Source organism: Scyliorhinus torazame, chromosome 2 (genome assembly GCF_047496885.1).
Source record: "Scyliorhinus torazame isolate Kashiwa2021f chromosome 2, sScyTor2.1, whole genome shotgun sequence".
In the NCBI taxonomy this organism is placed as follows: domain Eukaryota; kingdom Metazoa; phylum Chordata; class Chondrichthyes; order Carcharhiniformes; family Scyliorhinidae; genus Scyliorhinus; species Scyliorhinus torazame.
Genome location: NC_092708.1, coordinates 147,715,371 through 147,727,598, shown reverse-complemented (window position 1 = coordinate 147,727,598; position 12,228 = coordinate 147,715,371). Strand labels below are relative to the sequence as shown.

Here is a 12,228-nt window from a genome sequence, read left to right as displayed (position 1 = left end):
AACATGTCTTGCTGCAGTTGTATAGAGTCATGGTGGGACCTCGCCTTCAAGATTGTGCATAGTTTTGGTTCCCTTATCTGAGGAGAGATACACTTGCCACGGTGGGAGTGCAATGGATGTTCACCAGATTAATCCCTGGGACGGTGGGATTGTTTTATGAGGGGAGACAGGGGGCGGGATTCTCTGACCCCCCGCCGGCCGCCAAATTCTCTGGCACCGGAGATTCGGCGGGGGCGGGAATCGCGCCGCGCCGGTTGGCAGGCCCCCCCCCCCCCCCAGCGATTCTCCGGCCCGCGATGGGCCGAAGTCCCGCTGCTGTAATGCCGGTCCCGCCAGCGTGAAGTAAACCACCTCCCTTACCGGCGGGACCAGGCGGCGCGAGCAGGCTCCGGGGTCCAGGGGGGGGGGGGGAGCGTGGTGCGATCTGGCCCCAGGGGGTGCCCCCACAATGACCTGGCCCGCGATCGGGACCCACCGATCCGTGGGCGGGCCTGTGCCATGGGGGCACTCTTTCCCCTCCGCGTCGGCCATAGCCGCCGCGATGGCCGACGCGGAGGTAACCCCCCGCGCACGTGCGGGGATCACGTCAGCAGCAGCTGACGCTCCCGCGCATGCGTGGACTTCCGCGGGCCGGCGGAGTCCCTTCGGCCCCGAACTGGCGTGGTGCCAAAGGCCTCCCACGCCAGCCGGCGGGACGGCAACCACTCTGGCGCGGGCCTAGCCCCTAAAGGTGAGGGCTTGGCCCCTAAAGGTGCGGAGAAATCCGCACCTTTGGGGCGGCCCGACGCCAGAGTGGTTCACGCCACGCCAGGTAGGGGAGAATCCCGGTCCTGGTCTGTATCCCCTAAAGTTTCGAAGGATGAGGGGTGACCTTATTGAAACATACAAAATTCTTACAGGGCATGTCAAGATGGATGCAAATAAGATGTTTCCCCTGACTGGTGAGTCTAAAACCAGGGGACATAATGTCAGGATAAGGGGGAGGCCATTTAAGAATGAGTTAAGGAGGAATTCTTTCACTCAAAGGGAGGTGAGTTTTTGGAATTCTGTACCCCCAAGAGTTGTGGAAGCTCAATCATTGAGTATGTTCAAGACAGAAATTGAGACATTTCTGGAGACTAATAACATTAAGGGATATCGAGAAAGCATGGGAAAATAGTGTTGAGGTAGATGACCACATAAAATCTAAATGAATGGTAGAGCAGGATCGATGGGCTGAATGGCCTGCTCTTGTTCACATGTCTGCAGTGTATGTTTAATGTTGCAGAACATCCTTGAATCATTTGCTGAAAATCCTTTTCGCTTCTACAGTTCAGTTATGGGGACAAAGAACACGCGTCGAATACCGTCATGATCCAGACAACATTCCTCCGCCTTCTATCAAAAGAAGCTTCACAAAATATTACCTATCATTGTAAGAACAGCATTGCTTATATGGATGACCAGGCTGACAACCTTAAGAAAGCATTGATTCTTAAGAGTGCCAATGACATTGAGATCAAAGCAGAGGGAAATAACAGATTCAAATATACTATACTGGAAGACGGCTGCACTGTAAGTACTAAAGTATCTAATTTTACTTGGAACCATTTGTGTTGCTACCCTTTCAAAACTAATAATAGTACACATTATTGATTCCACGGAGGGGGATTTCAGCCTCCAGATAGACAGCTTTGGTCAGATGAGAGGTTAAAATGTTAAAACCTGAATCCTGACACCCAACCCCCAACCTGCCCACTTCCAGTTAAGACGGAGGTGAGGCAGAGCTGGAAATGGGCGGCCAACTGATCACAAAAGATATGGAGTCAATTCAAATATGATAATGAGGCCGCCTCATATCAATCCACCATTTCAAATTGAACTCAACAGCTGAAGGAAAGTGGGGACCGCTGGAGTCAAGAGGTACATTTCTTTCAGTTTACATACTTGGTCTTGGGTACCTACCTCACAATCTCCCCCATAGACATCCTCTCCCCCCCCCCCCCCCCACACACACCACCACAGCCATTCCAATCTCCTCCTGATCTTTCTCTCATAAAACCTCTAATCTTACTCCTCAAGCCTATGATCTCACTTTATGCTCCCAGGCCGCAGCCCACATTCCCAGCCTCTCATAACCATCCCTGCCTTGAGTACCAGGCCCTTGACGTTTGACCTTTTACACACCTTCACCCTGGGTGTCTGATTCTCCTCTCCATCTTCCAGTCTCCATCAAACTACCCCAATGTATGAGCTACTGGCCCTCACCACCCACCCCCTCAGGTGGCCGATGATGCCACAGCCTAACCTGTACATCAGCCAGCCAGCCTCCCAGTCTGTAAGACTGCAGCTGGGAACCAGAGAATAAGAAAATGTCAATCAGATCCTGCTGTTAAATTTGGCAAAACCTGAGGGGACCCTCATTTTTCCGTGTTTCCCGAACTCATTCCAGCTCTCCTGCTCTCTCCTGTTCCTCCATATACAAATCTCACACTGAGAATAAACAGTGGCAGATTTGTTTTCAGTGAGTATTCTGTGTCAAAACTCAGTAAATTGTTGCTGTTTTGCCAGTTTTATCCTGAAGTTTGGTGTTTACCCACAAGAGAATGATGAGTCCTTATTAGAAGTCTGAATATTAGAATGACTACTTTCAACTTATGGTTTAAACAATTCATTGTTTAGCTCTCACTGGGAGTAAACTCTGAAAAGCAAATTATCAGCCCTTAATCGGCAGTCAGAGATGAAGTGATAATGATCATCACTGACCTTGGAAAAAGCTGTGCTGAGAATCTAGCAATCCCTGTGGTGGGACCATTATCTCCCCCTCTTGACTGTAGCGTTGTCTTTTGTTTAAACTTTTTATGGGGTTTCTAACAGCAAGATGAGAGACGAAATGGGGAAGTTCTTGCCGGATTAATTGATTTCACTGATTGCTGAGGGTGGGAGGGGGGGTGGAGGGGGAGGGGAGGGAGTGGGGAGTGGGAGGGAGGGACGGGGAGTGGGGAGGGAGGGACGGGGATTGGGAGGATGGGGGGAGGTGGAGGAGGGTGCAGGGGGTGGAGGAGGTTGAGGGGGGTGCGGGGGTGGAGGGGAGGTGGAGGGTGGAGGGGAGGTGGAGGGTGGAGGGGAGGTGGAGGGTGGAGGGGAGGTGGAGTGTGGAGGGGGGTGGAGGGTGGAGGGGGAAGGTGGAGGGAGGATGTGGAGGGGGGAGGTGGGAGGGGTTGAGGGAGGGGGAGGTGGAGGTGGTGGGGGAGGTGGAGTGGGGGAGGTTGGAGGGGGGAAGGTGGAGGAGGGGAGGTTGGAGGGGGAGGGAGAGGAGAGGGCAGTCCAGCAGCGAATGACGAACTGTCGCTTCATGATTCCTGTGTTAATCTGCACTTGTGTTAAAATCCTGAAATTGTGGTCCGGTGCAGAGGGGTAATGATGGCGAAGGCTAACAGTTCATTCTCAACATCCCCATAATTCCAGGCCATCATATCTGTGACAATCCTCTGAAAAATACAGGAGAAAGATAGTTTTGTTGTTGTAGGACCCTGGCTGTGATGATTATATACGGTCTTCCAGCAGAGAGTTCTCCAGATTGTCACGTGGCTTTGGTAGAGATTCGGGGGAAATCACTGAGGAACTTCAAGTGATTTATGTTACAAAAGACTGAATGATGAGCAAAAGTCCAGAATAGCTGAAAACACGCGAAAATAACGCCTTTGATATATTCAGCTCCATGGCCAGGACCTTCCAGCTGTGCAGCGCTGAGACCCACCACAGGGGGCAATAGCGGGCTAGCCAAAGGTCCACTGATTTACGGCAGGATCAGACAATCCCTATAGCTGACAGGACTGGAAAATCCCACCCCATGTGTCTTGTTCATCCTTACTTCCAACTGGAGAAATATTTTTTGCCGGCTTTCTCTCTCCCCTTTTCCCCTGATAAAGTTGATAGGCAAGATTCTCTGGCCTCCCTGTAGCGTGTTTCTCGGTGGCGGGATCTTCTGGTTTCGCCATTGTCAATGGGATTTCCCTTGAATTCACCCTATGCCACCAGGAAACCCGTGGCAGGGGTGTGTCCTTGGCGGGTAGGAAGATCCTGCTGCCGTGAACAGACAGAAGTTCTCACCTAGTGACTGTATTTTAATGGCCACCTTTCTTATATCAAGCTATTCTACCTGTGTGAATTTAAGCAGCGACTACTTGATCATAATGGGGGAGAATTCTAGCCACAATTACACCTCCAGCAGAGGTCCTGGAATAGCAATTAGAAGTGGGAACCTTTTTGCCTCCTTTTCCCCTCCTTATAACATGGGTGACGGTGAGGCCATTTGTATGTTGCCCTGAACGAAGTCAGCTAATTCAGCATATACAGGAATTGACCTACCTTGAGTAGTTTGTTGAGCTTGCGGAAGAGTTTAATTATATTACAAATGTGTAACCTGCTTGGACAATAAAATATGTATAAATTAGATTGCCATATATCTTATTCACTTTAAATTATACCCTTTAGCGTATTGTACATCGACCAATGTAAATGTATTTCTGTTATAATGCATAGTTAAATTTACAGGTGGAGGTTTGGGTGAGTTGTAGCAATCTTCGCACTAAGTCAGAAGGTCATAGATTCGAGCTAGCCTCACTGTAGGGCATCATGTGGTGGTACAGTGGTTAGCACTGCTGCCTCACAGCGCCAGGGACCCAGGTTCTATTCCGGCCTTGGGTGACTTTGTGGAGTTTGCACTGTCTGCATGTGTTCCCTGCGGGTGCTCCAGTTTCCTCCCACAGTCCAAGAATGTGCAGGTTAGGTGGATTGGCCACGCTAAAATTGCCCCTTAGTGTCCAAAGATGTGCAGGTTAGGTGGGGTTACGGGGATAGGGCAGGAGAGTGGGCCTAGGTATCGTGCTCTTTCAGAAGGTCGGTGCAGCCTTGATGTGCTGAATGACCTCCTTCTGCACTGTAGGAATTCTATTTGAGTGCAGACTCTAGGCTGACACTTTTATACCAGTCTGAGAGAGTTAATTGTTAGCAATGTGGTATTAGAGATGAGAGTTCCAACCAAAATCTCTTCTGTCTTTTTGGTGGATATAAAAGGTCACAGTGTGTTACTGTCCTGGCAGACATTCTTCTTTCTGCGACCATATACAGATTAACTGGTCATTCAACTCTTTGGTTGTTTGTGAAAGCTTCCTAAATACTAATTGGTGGCTGTTTTCTGTCCAAATTTCTCCATTGTAAAACAAGATTCTGCAAGTGTGGAAGGAGCTTAATGGGTACAAACTTTTTCCTTTTCTCTTCAAATGCTGGTAATGAAAAAACACAGACGAGTTAGAAAAATGTAATCCACTGTGATTGCAGCAGTGGCAAATCTACTCATTATCATTCCCTGTGTAGAGAAATCTATGCTGCAGTGCAATGAAATCAAGTATAATCATTGCACTGAATTCTCTTTGAAAATCAGGTGAGTTTGGGAACAGCGAATGATTCAATAAAGGCTGATTGAGAGTCCAGGATCTCGAAAGATAAGATACATATATTAAAATCTTCAGTCAAAGCTTTGAATGCACATGAATCAAAGCTTTGAATACACATGAATGCAATAGCAAAATAGATTTATATCTATTGTCACGTGTGCCGAGGTACAGTGAAAAGTATTATTCTGCATACAGTCCAGGCAGATTGTTCCATTCATGAAAAACATAGGACATACAATAAATACACAAAGTAAATACATAGATATAGATATTGGATGAAGCATATGGAGTGTAGTGCTACACAGTAGCGAAGATGTGTGGAGAGATCAGTTCAGTCCATAACAGGGCCATTCAGGGGCGGGATTCTCCGACCCCCCACCGGGTGGGAGAATCGCCGGGGGTCGGCGTGAATCCCGCCCCCGCCGTCCTCCCAATTCTCCCGCACCCCAAAAACTGGCCCGGCGTGAGTCGCGCCGCCCGCCTCGGAGGATGGCGGGGTCCGGCGCGATTCAATGGGCGCCGGGGCTGCCCGAATTCTCCGGCCCGCGATGGGCAGAAGTCCCGCCCGTCTGTAGCCGGTCCCGACAGCGTAAATTAGAGTAGGTCCCTTACCGGCGGGACCTGGCGGCGTAAGCGGGCTTCGGGGTTCCTGGGGGGTCGCGGGGGGATCTGGCCCCGGGAGGTGCCCCCACAGTGGCCTGGCCCGCGGTCAGGGCCCACCAATCCGCGGGCGGGCCTGTGCCGTGGGGGCACTGTATATTGTTCCACACCGGAGGCCGTGGTCATCCGCCATCCCCGGTGCGGAAGCGAATCCCTCTGCGTATGCACGGGGATGATGCCAGCACGCGCTGGCACTCCCGCGCATGCGCTGACTCGCGCCAGCTGGCGGAGGCCCTTCGGCGCCGGTTAGCGTGGCGCCAAGCCCCTATCCCGCCGGCCGGCGGGACGCCAACCACTCTGGGGCGGGCCTAGCCCCTGAAGGTGCGGAGGATTCCGCACGTTGGGGCGGCCCGACGCCGGAGTGGTTCACGCTACTCCATCCCGCCGGGACCCCTCCGCCCCGCTGGGTAGTGGAGAATCCCGCCCCAGGAGTCTGGTAACAATGGGGAACAAGCTGTTTTTGAATCTGTGTTCTCAGACTTTTGTCTCTTCTTCACAATGGAAGAGGTGGGAAGAGAGAATGACCCAGGTGGGAAGGGTCTTTGATTATGCTGCCTGCTTTCCCAAGGCAGTGGGAGGTTTAGACAGAGTCAATGAATGGGGGGGGGGGGGGGGGGGGCTGATTCGTGTGATGGACTGGGCTGTGTTTACGGCTCTCTATAGTTTCTTACGGTCTTGCGCTGAGCAGTTGTCATACCAGGCTGCGATGCAGCCAGATAGGATGCTTTCTATTGTGCATCTGTAAAAATTGGTAAGAGTTAATGTGGACACACCAAATTTCCTTAGTTTCCTGAGGAAGTATAGGCATTATGGTGCTTTCTTAGTCGTAGCATCGACGTGGGTGGACCAGGATAGATTTTGTTGATGTGTGCACCTAGGAATTTGAGCTGTCAACCATCTCCACCACCTCAACTGAGTAGTAATTGGCATATTTTAAACTCTTTACATTACAAATCTCCTAATAACATTTAAGAAGCATATGGGAGTATGCCATAGCTTACAAGGCTACCGACCAAGTGCTGGCCAATGGGATTTGAATATGGCTAGCACAGACATGATGGGCCGAAGGGCACCTTTTTGTGCTGTAAAGCTCTCTGACTCTATGAAGGATGGAGACCATGCGGCAGTATAGTCCGTGATCAAAATATACATGGCTGTAATATAATATTACAAGTGGCATGGTTTGTTGCAATAAATCTTTTATTACGTTCATTGTCATTATGTGATTTCTCTGCAGAAACATACTGATAATTGGGGCAAGACAGTCTTTGAATATCGAACACAGAACACAGCACGTCTGCCAATTGTGGATATTGCACCTGTGGATATTGGTGCTCCCAATCAGGAATTTGGCATTGAAATTGGCCCAGTTTGCTTCTTGTAAAATAAAAGGACTTGGAGACTTTGAAGACATTCCTGGACTATTGAATTAATGGCTGATCCAATCAGCACTGTATATATAAAGTACTTACAACTTCCAGCCCTTCACAACAATTATTTATTGTTCATATGAACCCAGTTAGTAAAATTAAGATGTGATTAAAAACTATGGAAGATTCCGGAGTTTTTAGTATAGTAACAACTATTGGCTCTCATGTGACAGGAATGAAAACAGTAAGGTTTTCGCTCTAAAACTTTAAAAAACAAAACAAAATATAAGTTTCAGAAATGTTCACTTCTGAGAATGTTCTATCTAATAGTTGTTGGGGCTAATTTGGTGCAGTGTCAAGAAGCCTGAGTTTGAGATCGGGCTACACGTTTGTATCCCAAGTCCTCTGATCCACACTTCCTGTGAGCGCTGCCCTTTGGCTGTGAGTGTGAAATCTCTCCTTTTATCTACTAATTAGAATATGCTAATTCAAGCTTACCTACCGCAAGTATAAAAGATGTAGTTTAAAAAAAACTCCCTACATTTAAGCTACCTCATCTCTGTCAGAAGCTAGGATACTTTGATTCTTGTCTTTGTTCCTTTGTTCTCCAGGTGCTATATTTCCAGGCTTCCTTCTGTGTCCGTTTACAGAAACAGGAGACAGAGGAAAGAAATGATGGTGCTAGTTAATAAAGATCCTATTTCCTGCATGCTTTTGATGAAGTAGCAGTAGACCCACAACATTAATGGCATGTTGATATTCATTTTGATATTACTGTCGTGTCAACTTCTTCGAGTATGAATGGTGTTCCTGACCTTTTAGTAGAATTAGTAATAGTGAAGTCTGCATGTCTGGAAAGTTAAAACATGTAGGCAAGTCCATTTTGCAATGTTTCTTTCTCTATCTCTTCAACAATGTTCTTTAATTCTCCAATAAAAAGGACCATTTTACAAGGAAACCAGAAATATTTTTTGGTTGAATTGATTGATTCCCCCGCTGTCTTTCCCCGTTGCTCCCTCACCACCACCCCTTCCCCGCAGTAGTGATTGCAAACTCATAAACTTCCGTGGCTGTCTGATCATGGCATTTGCAAAGTATCTATCGCTCCAACCTGCTTTACTGCTTTTAACAGTACTGGCATAATCAATATTACAATGAGTCCAATAGACGAGAAGGCATCTTTGTTAAAAGTGTATAGGTCTGCAATTTATTTCAAAGTGCTGGGGAAACATCCAACATCCAATGCAGAGGAAATAAAATATAATTTATGAAAAATGTATGTTTACATCAATAATATCAAGCTATTACAGGTTATATTCAACTGCCAAATGTATTACCTTTGCTATGACTGATATGGTGAACCCAGTTATTTTATTTACACGATTATTTCTTTGAAGTTTCAGTGGTTCAGGCCCTTGCTTTTTGTACATTGCCTTTCAAAATGCTACTAGAAAAGGACATGTATTCAATTGCATGCTTAATTGGTCAATTCAGATCTCAAAACACTTGCAGTTGGCCATTCTTCTGATTCATTATTTTGTGAGGTTGCACTTCTTCATTAAGGCCATTTTCTTTCCATTTCTCTACATAGTTTCCTATTACTTGTTTTATATTGTGGTAACATTTTGCCTTTATTGTGGTCTGCTTTTAAATAGCATTGATTTGATTTAAGGCTAACTGAAGATATATTTGTAACTCAAATGCTTCTGCAACATGTTATCTGAAAAAGTTTTTGTACTAGATTAACGAGATGGAATAGGAATTTATATTTCCAGATGGCTCAGAGTTATTATATCCATGTGTTTCTTTTTATTCTTAGCCACAGAAATCACTCCAATTGAAGACTTGTGTAGCACTTTGCCTGCCCTGATTTGGGGAGGGAGCTTCTATGTTTTTAACTTGCTGTAAGACCTACTTAATTATCTTCGCTTTAATGAAACTGCTCTTATGTAACAGTTAAAATGAATAGGAAAATTAAATGTTGAAGCAATTTTATAGTGTTTAAGCTTTTATTGTGTTTACTAATGAAGTAAACACTCAATAGAACAAAGGGTTAACTGTAATTTGTTTTAACAAAGGAAACACGGTTTACATGGGTTATTTGTTCTAATGTTAATCTAGGTTTCACTGGACATTCTTGCACTTGAAACACCCTACAAAAACCGAATGCCGGTCCATAAAGAAGAACTATTTGCTATTATGTAATGTTTTATCACATCTCTCAGAATTTCCTTTGCATTTTGAAGAATGCCTTTGAAGTGCAGTGATTAATGTTATGTAAACAATAGTGACTACTGTTTCTGTTCCCTGTTTATAGTGCTGTACATAAACATCATGAAAAGAGGAGCCAATTGCCTGCTATTTTATTCCTTTGACACAAGCTGAGATTTATGGCTCAAACAGGCAGGAAAGAATCGATGGGGTGGGTTAAAATAGTGAGATTCAGCACACTGACTCCATTCACATTGGTTTAAATTTTCACAGACCTAAATCAGTCTGTTAACAAGGATCCCACAAAAGACAGACTGGATTGTTTATAACATTAAAAGTCACAGCCGGTGCAGCACGGTGGTGCAGTGGGTTGGCCTGCTGCCTCACGGCGCTGAGGTCCCAGGTTCAATCCCGGCTCTGGGTCACTGTCCGTGTGGAGTTTGCACATTCTCCCCGTGTTTACGTGGGTTTCGGCCCCACAACCCAAAGGTGTGCAGGGTAGGTGGATTGGCCATGCTAAATTGCCCCTTAATTGGAAAAAATTAATTGGGTATTCTAAATTTTAAAAAAAGTCACAGCCTTTGGCATCCCCATTTTGATTGAACTGTAGGTTAAGGGAAAGCTCTTGCTGTTGGCTGCCAGGCAGATCCATGGCTAGAAGTTCCAACTGTCCAAGATAAATACAAAACCACCTTTTGGCAGTCCGTGTAGGCCAGAAAAAGCAGTAATACTGCCCGCAGGCATCAGGGAAACATTTGGTTCCCCTCCCCAGTCTCAAAACTCGTGTGAGGTTTCTACCTCCCCAACCCCTCACCTATCCTCTCCCCTAGTCCTATGGTCATGGCTTGGAGTCTTGCCTCCATTGAATTTGGGGCCTATACCCAGGGTCCTTGGTTATTTCCTCCTCTCATTACTTACTGCTTGTTCCCGGTGACCAGGCAATCAACCTGACTGTCAGGTGGAAACCTGTTCAAAATTATTCACGGCTGGAGTCCTCCGCTGCCTTCCTGTTCATATTGGGGCCTTCATACCAGCCACCTCCTAGAAAAAGCTGCTCCTTTGCAGCATTTAGACGCCTGATACTGATGTTGGCTCCCAATACATGGGTCTTATTCTGCTGCAATCTGAGAACATATTTACAGGGATTTGCTAAGAGTGACATATTGGATTTTTCAAGCTGCCAATCTTGACAAATCCTGGTAAGATTACCCAGGGGTTTTAGTCAGCTGCATGAAGCCTGCACTTTGGGAGTTGGGGCTGGATGCAGCTAAACAGTCCGACACCTCACAGATAAATGATCAGAATTCTTTCTTCCTATTTCCAAACTAATTGTACCATTTTCTTTTCCATTACTTCCTCATGCTTGTCAGAAATTGGGCTGGATTCTCCGGTCCCCGAGCCGCATGTTTCTCGGCGGCGCACCGTTCACTGGCAGCGGGATTCTCTACTTCTGCCACTTGTCAGTGGGATTTCCCATTGAAGCCACCTCATGCTGCCGGGAAACTGTGGGTAGGGATGTGCTGTCAGCAGGAAAAGAGAATCCCAACGGCCGGAGAATTCCGAGCCTTATATATTGCTAGATTAATTTGCATCAGAATTATTTATGTTCCTATGCAACCCATACTGTTTACTGGATTAGTAATCTAGAGACTTGAATTTGTAATCCAGAGAGGACAGCGTTAATTCCTCCTGTTGCAGTTTGGAAATGGGTGTTCAGCTTGAAGAGCTTAAGTGTTATTGGTAAAAGTGTCCATGAGTTGGATTGTTGTAAAATTCCAATTATTTCCATAATATCCATTAGTAAAGGAAATCTGTGTCCTTGCTTGGTCTGGCCAAATGTTGCTTCTCAACTGCCCTCCTGAAGTGACCTAACAAGCAGTTATGTACAACTACTGAAGTGTGAGAAAAAGGTCTACCACTGTCAGTGAATAAATTCTGGCATTGCCAACAATGTTCACATCTTGGGAGTAAATAAAGAAAAATATGATTTTGTGGGCACCTAAGATACATATTGAACTTGATGTTTTGAAATTTAGCAGGCAGGGTATTTGGGTTTCTTATCAAGATGAGAAGTCAGAGGGGTATGGTATGGTATGGCAAAAGCCAACAGCAGACGTTTGCAGGTTATGATCTGGGAGGGCAGGACCACATTGTGAATACTGTTCCATCACTTCTAGAAACAAACAGTGGAATTGCATTTCTTTGAAGCTCAACCATCTACACAACGTGAGTGAAGAGAATCCAGTTCTATTAACTCGAGAATATTGTGAGACTCTGTCCACTCTGTCACTCTTTCTTCTAATCCAGCGACTTCCTCCAGTCACCAGCCTCCATATCCAACCATTTACTGATTATTTTATTCTGTGGTTATGTCAACAAAAGGGGCTGTTTAGCACAAGGCTAAATCGCTGGCTTTGAAAGCAGACCAAGGCAGGTCAGCAGCACGGTTCGATTCCCGTAACAGCCTCCCCAAACAGGCGCCGGAATGTGGCGACTAGGGGCTTTTCACAGTAACTTCATTTGAAGCCTACTTGTGACAATAAGCGATT

General features: G+C 46.4%; 1 protein-coding gene across 1 annotated transcript in view; it reads left to right on the top strand.

The window, feature by feature from the left end:
* Positions 1-9,814, top strand: part of col5a2b (collagen, type V, alpha 2b) — a 338,815-nt gene extending 329,001 nt beyond the window's left edge. Inside the window, exons 53-54 of the mRNA XM_072477992.1 lie at positions 1,312-1,554; positions 7,336-9,814. Coding sequence (XP_072334093.1) covers positions 1,312-1,554; positions 7,336-7,482 — 390 coding nt within the window. The 3' untranslated portion in view covers positions 7,483-9,814. The remainder of the gene's footprint in view (positions 1-1,311; positions 1,555-7,335) is intronic.
* Positions 9,815-12,228: the final 2,414 nt, after the last annotated feature.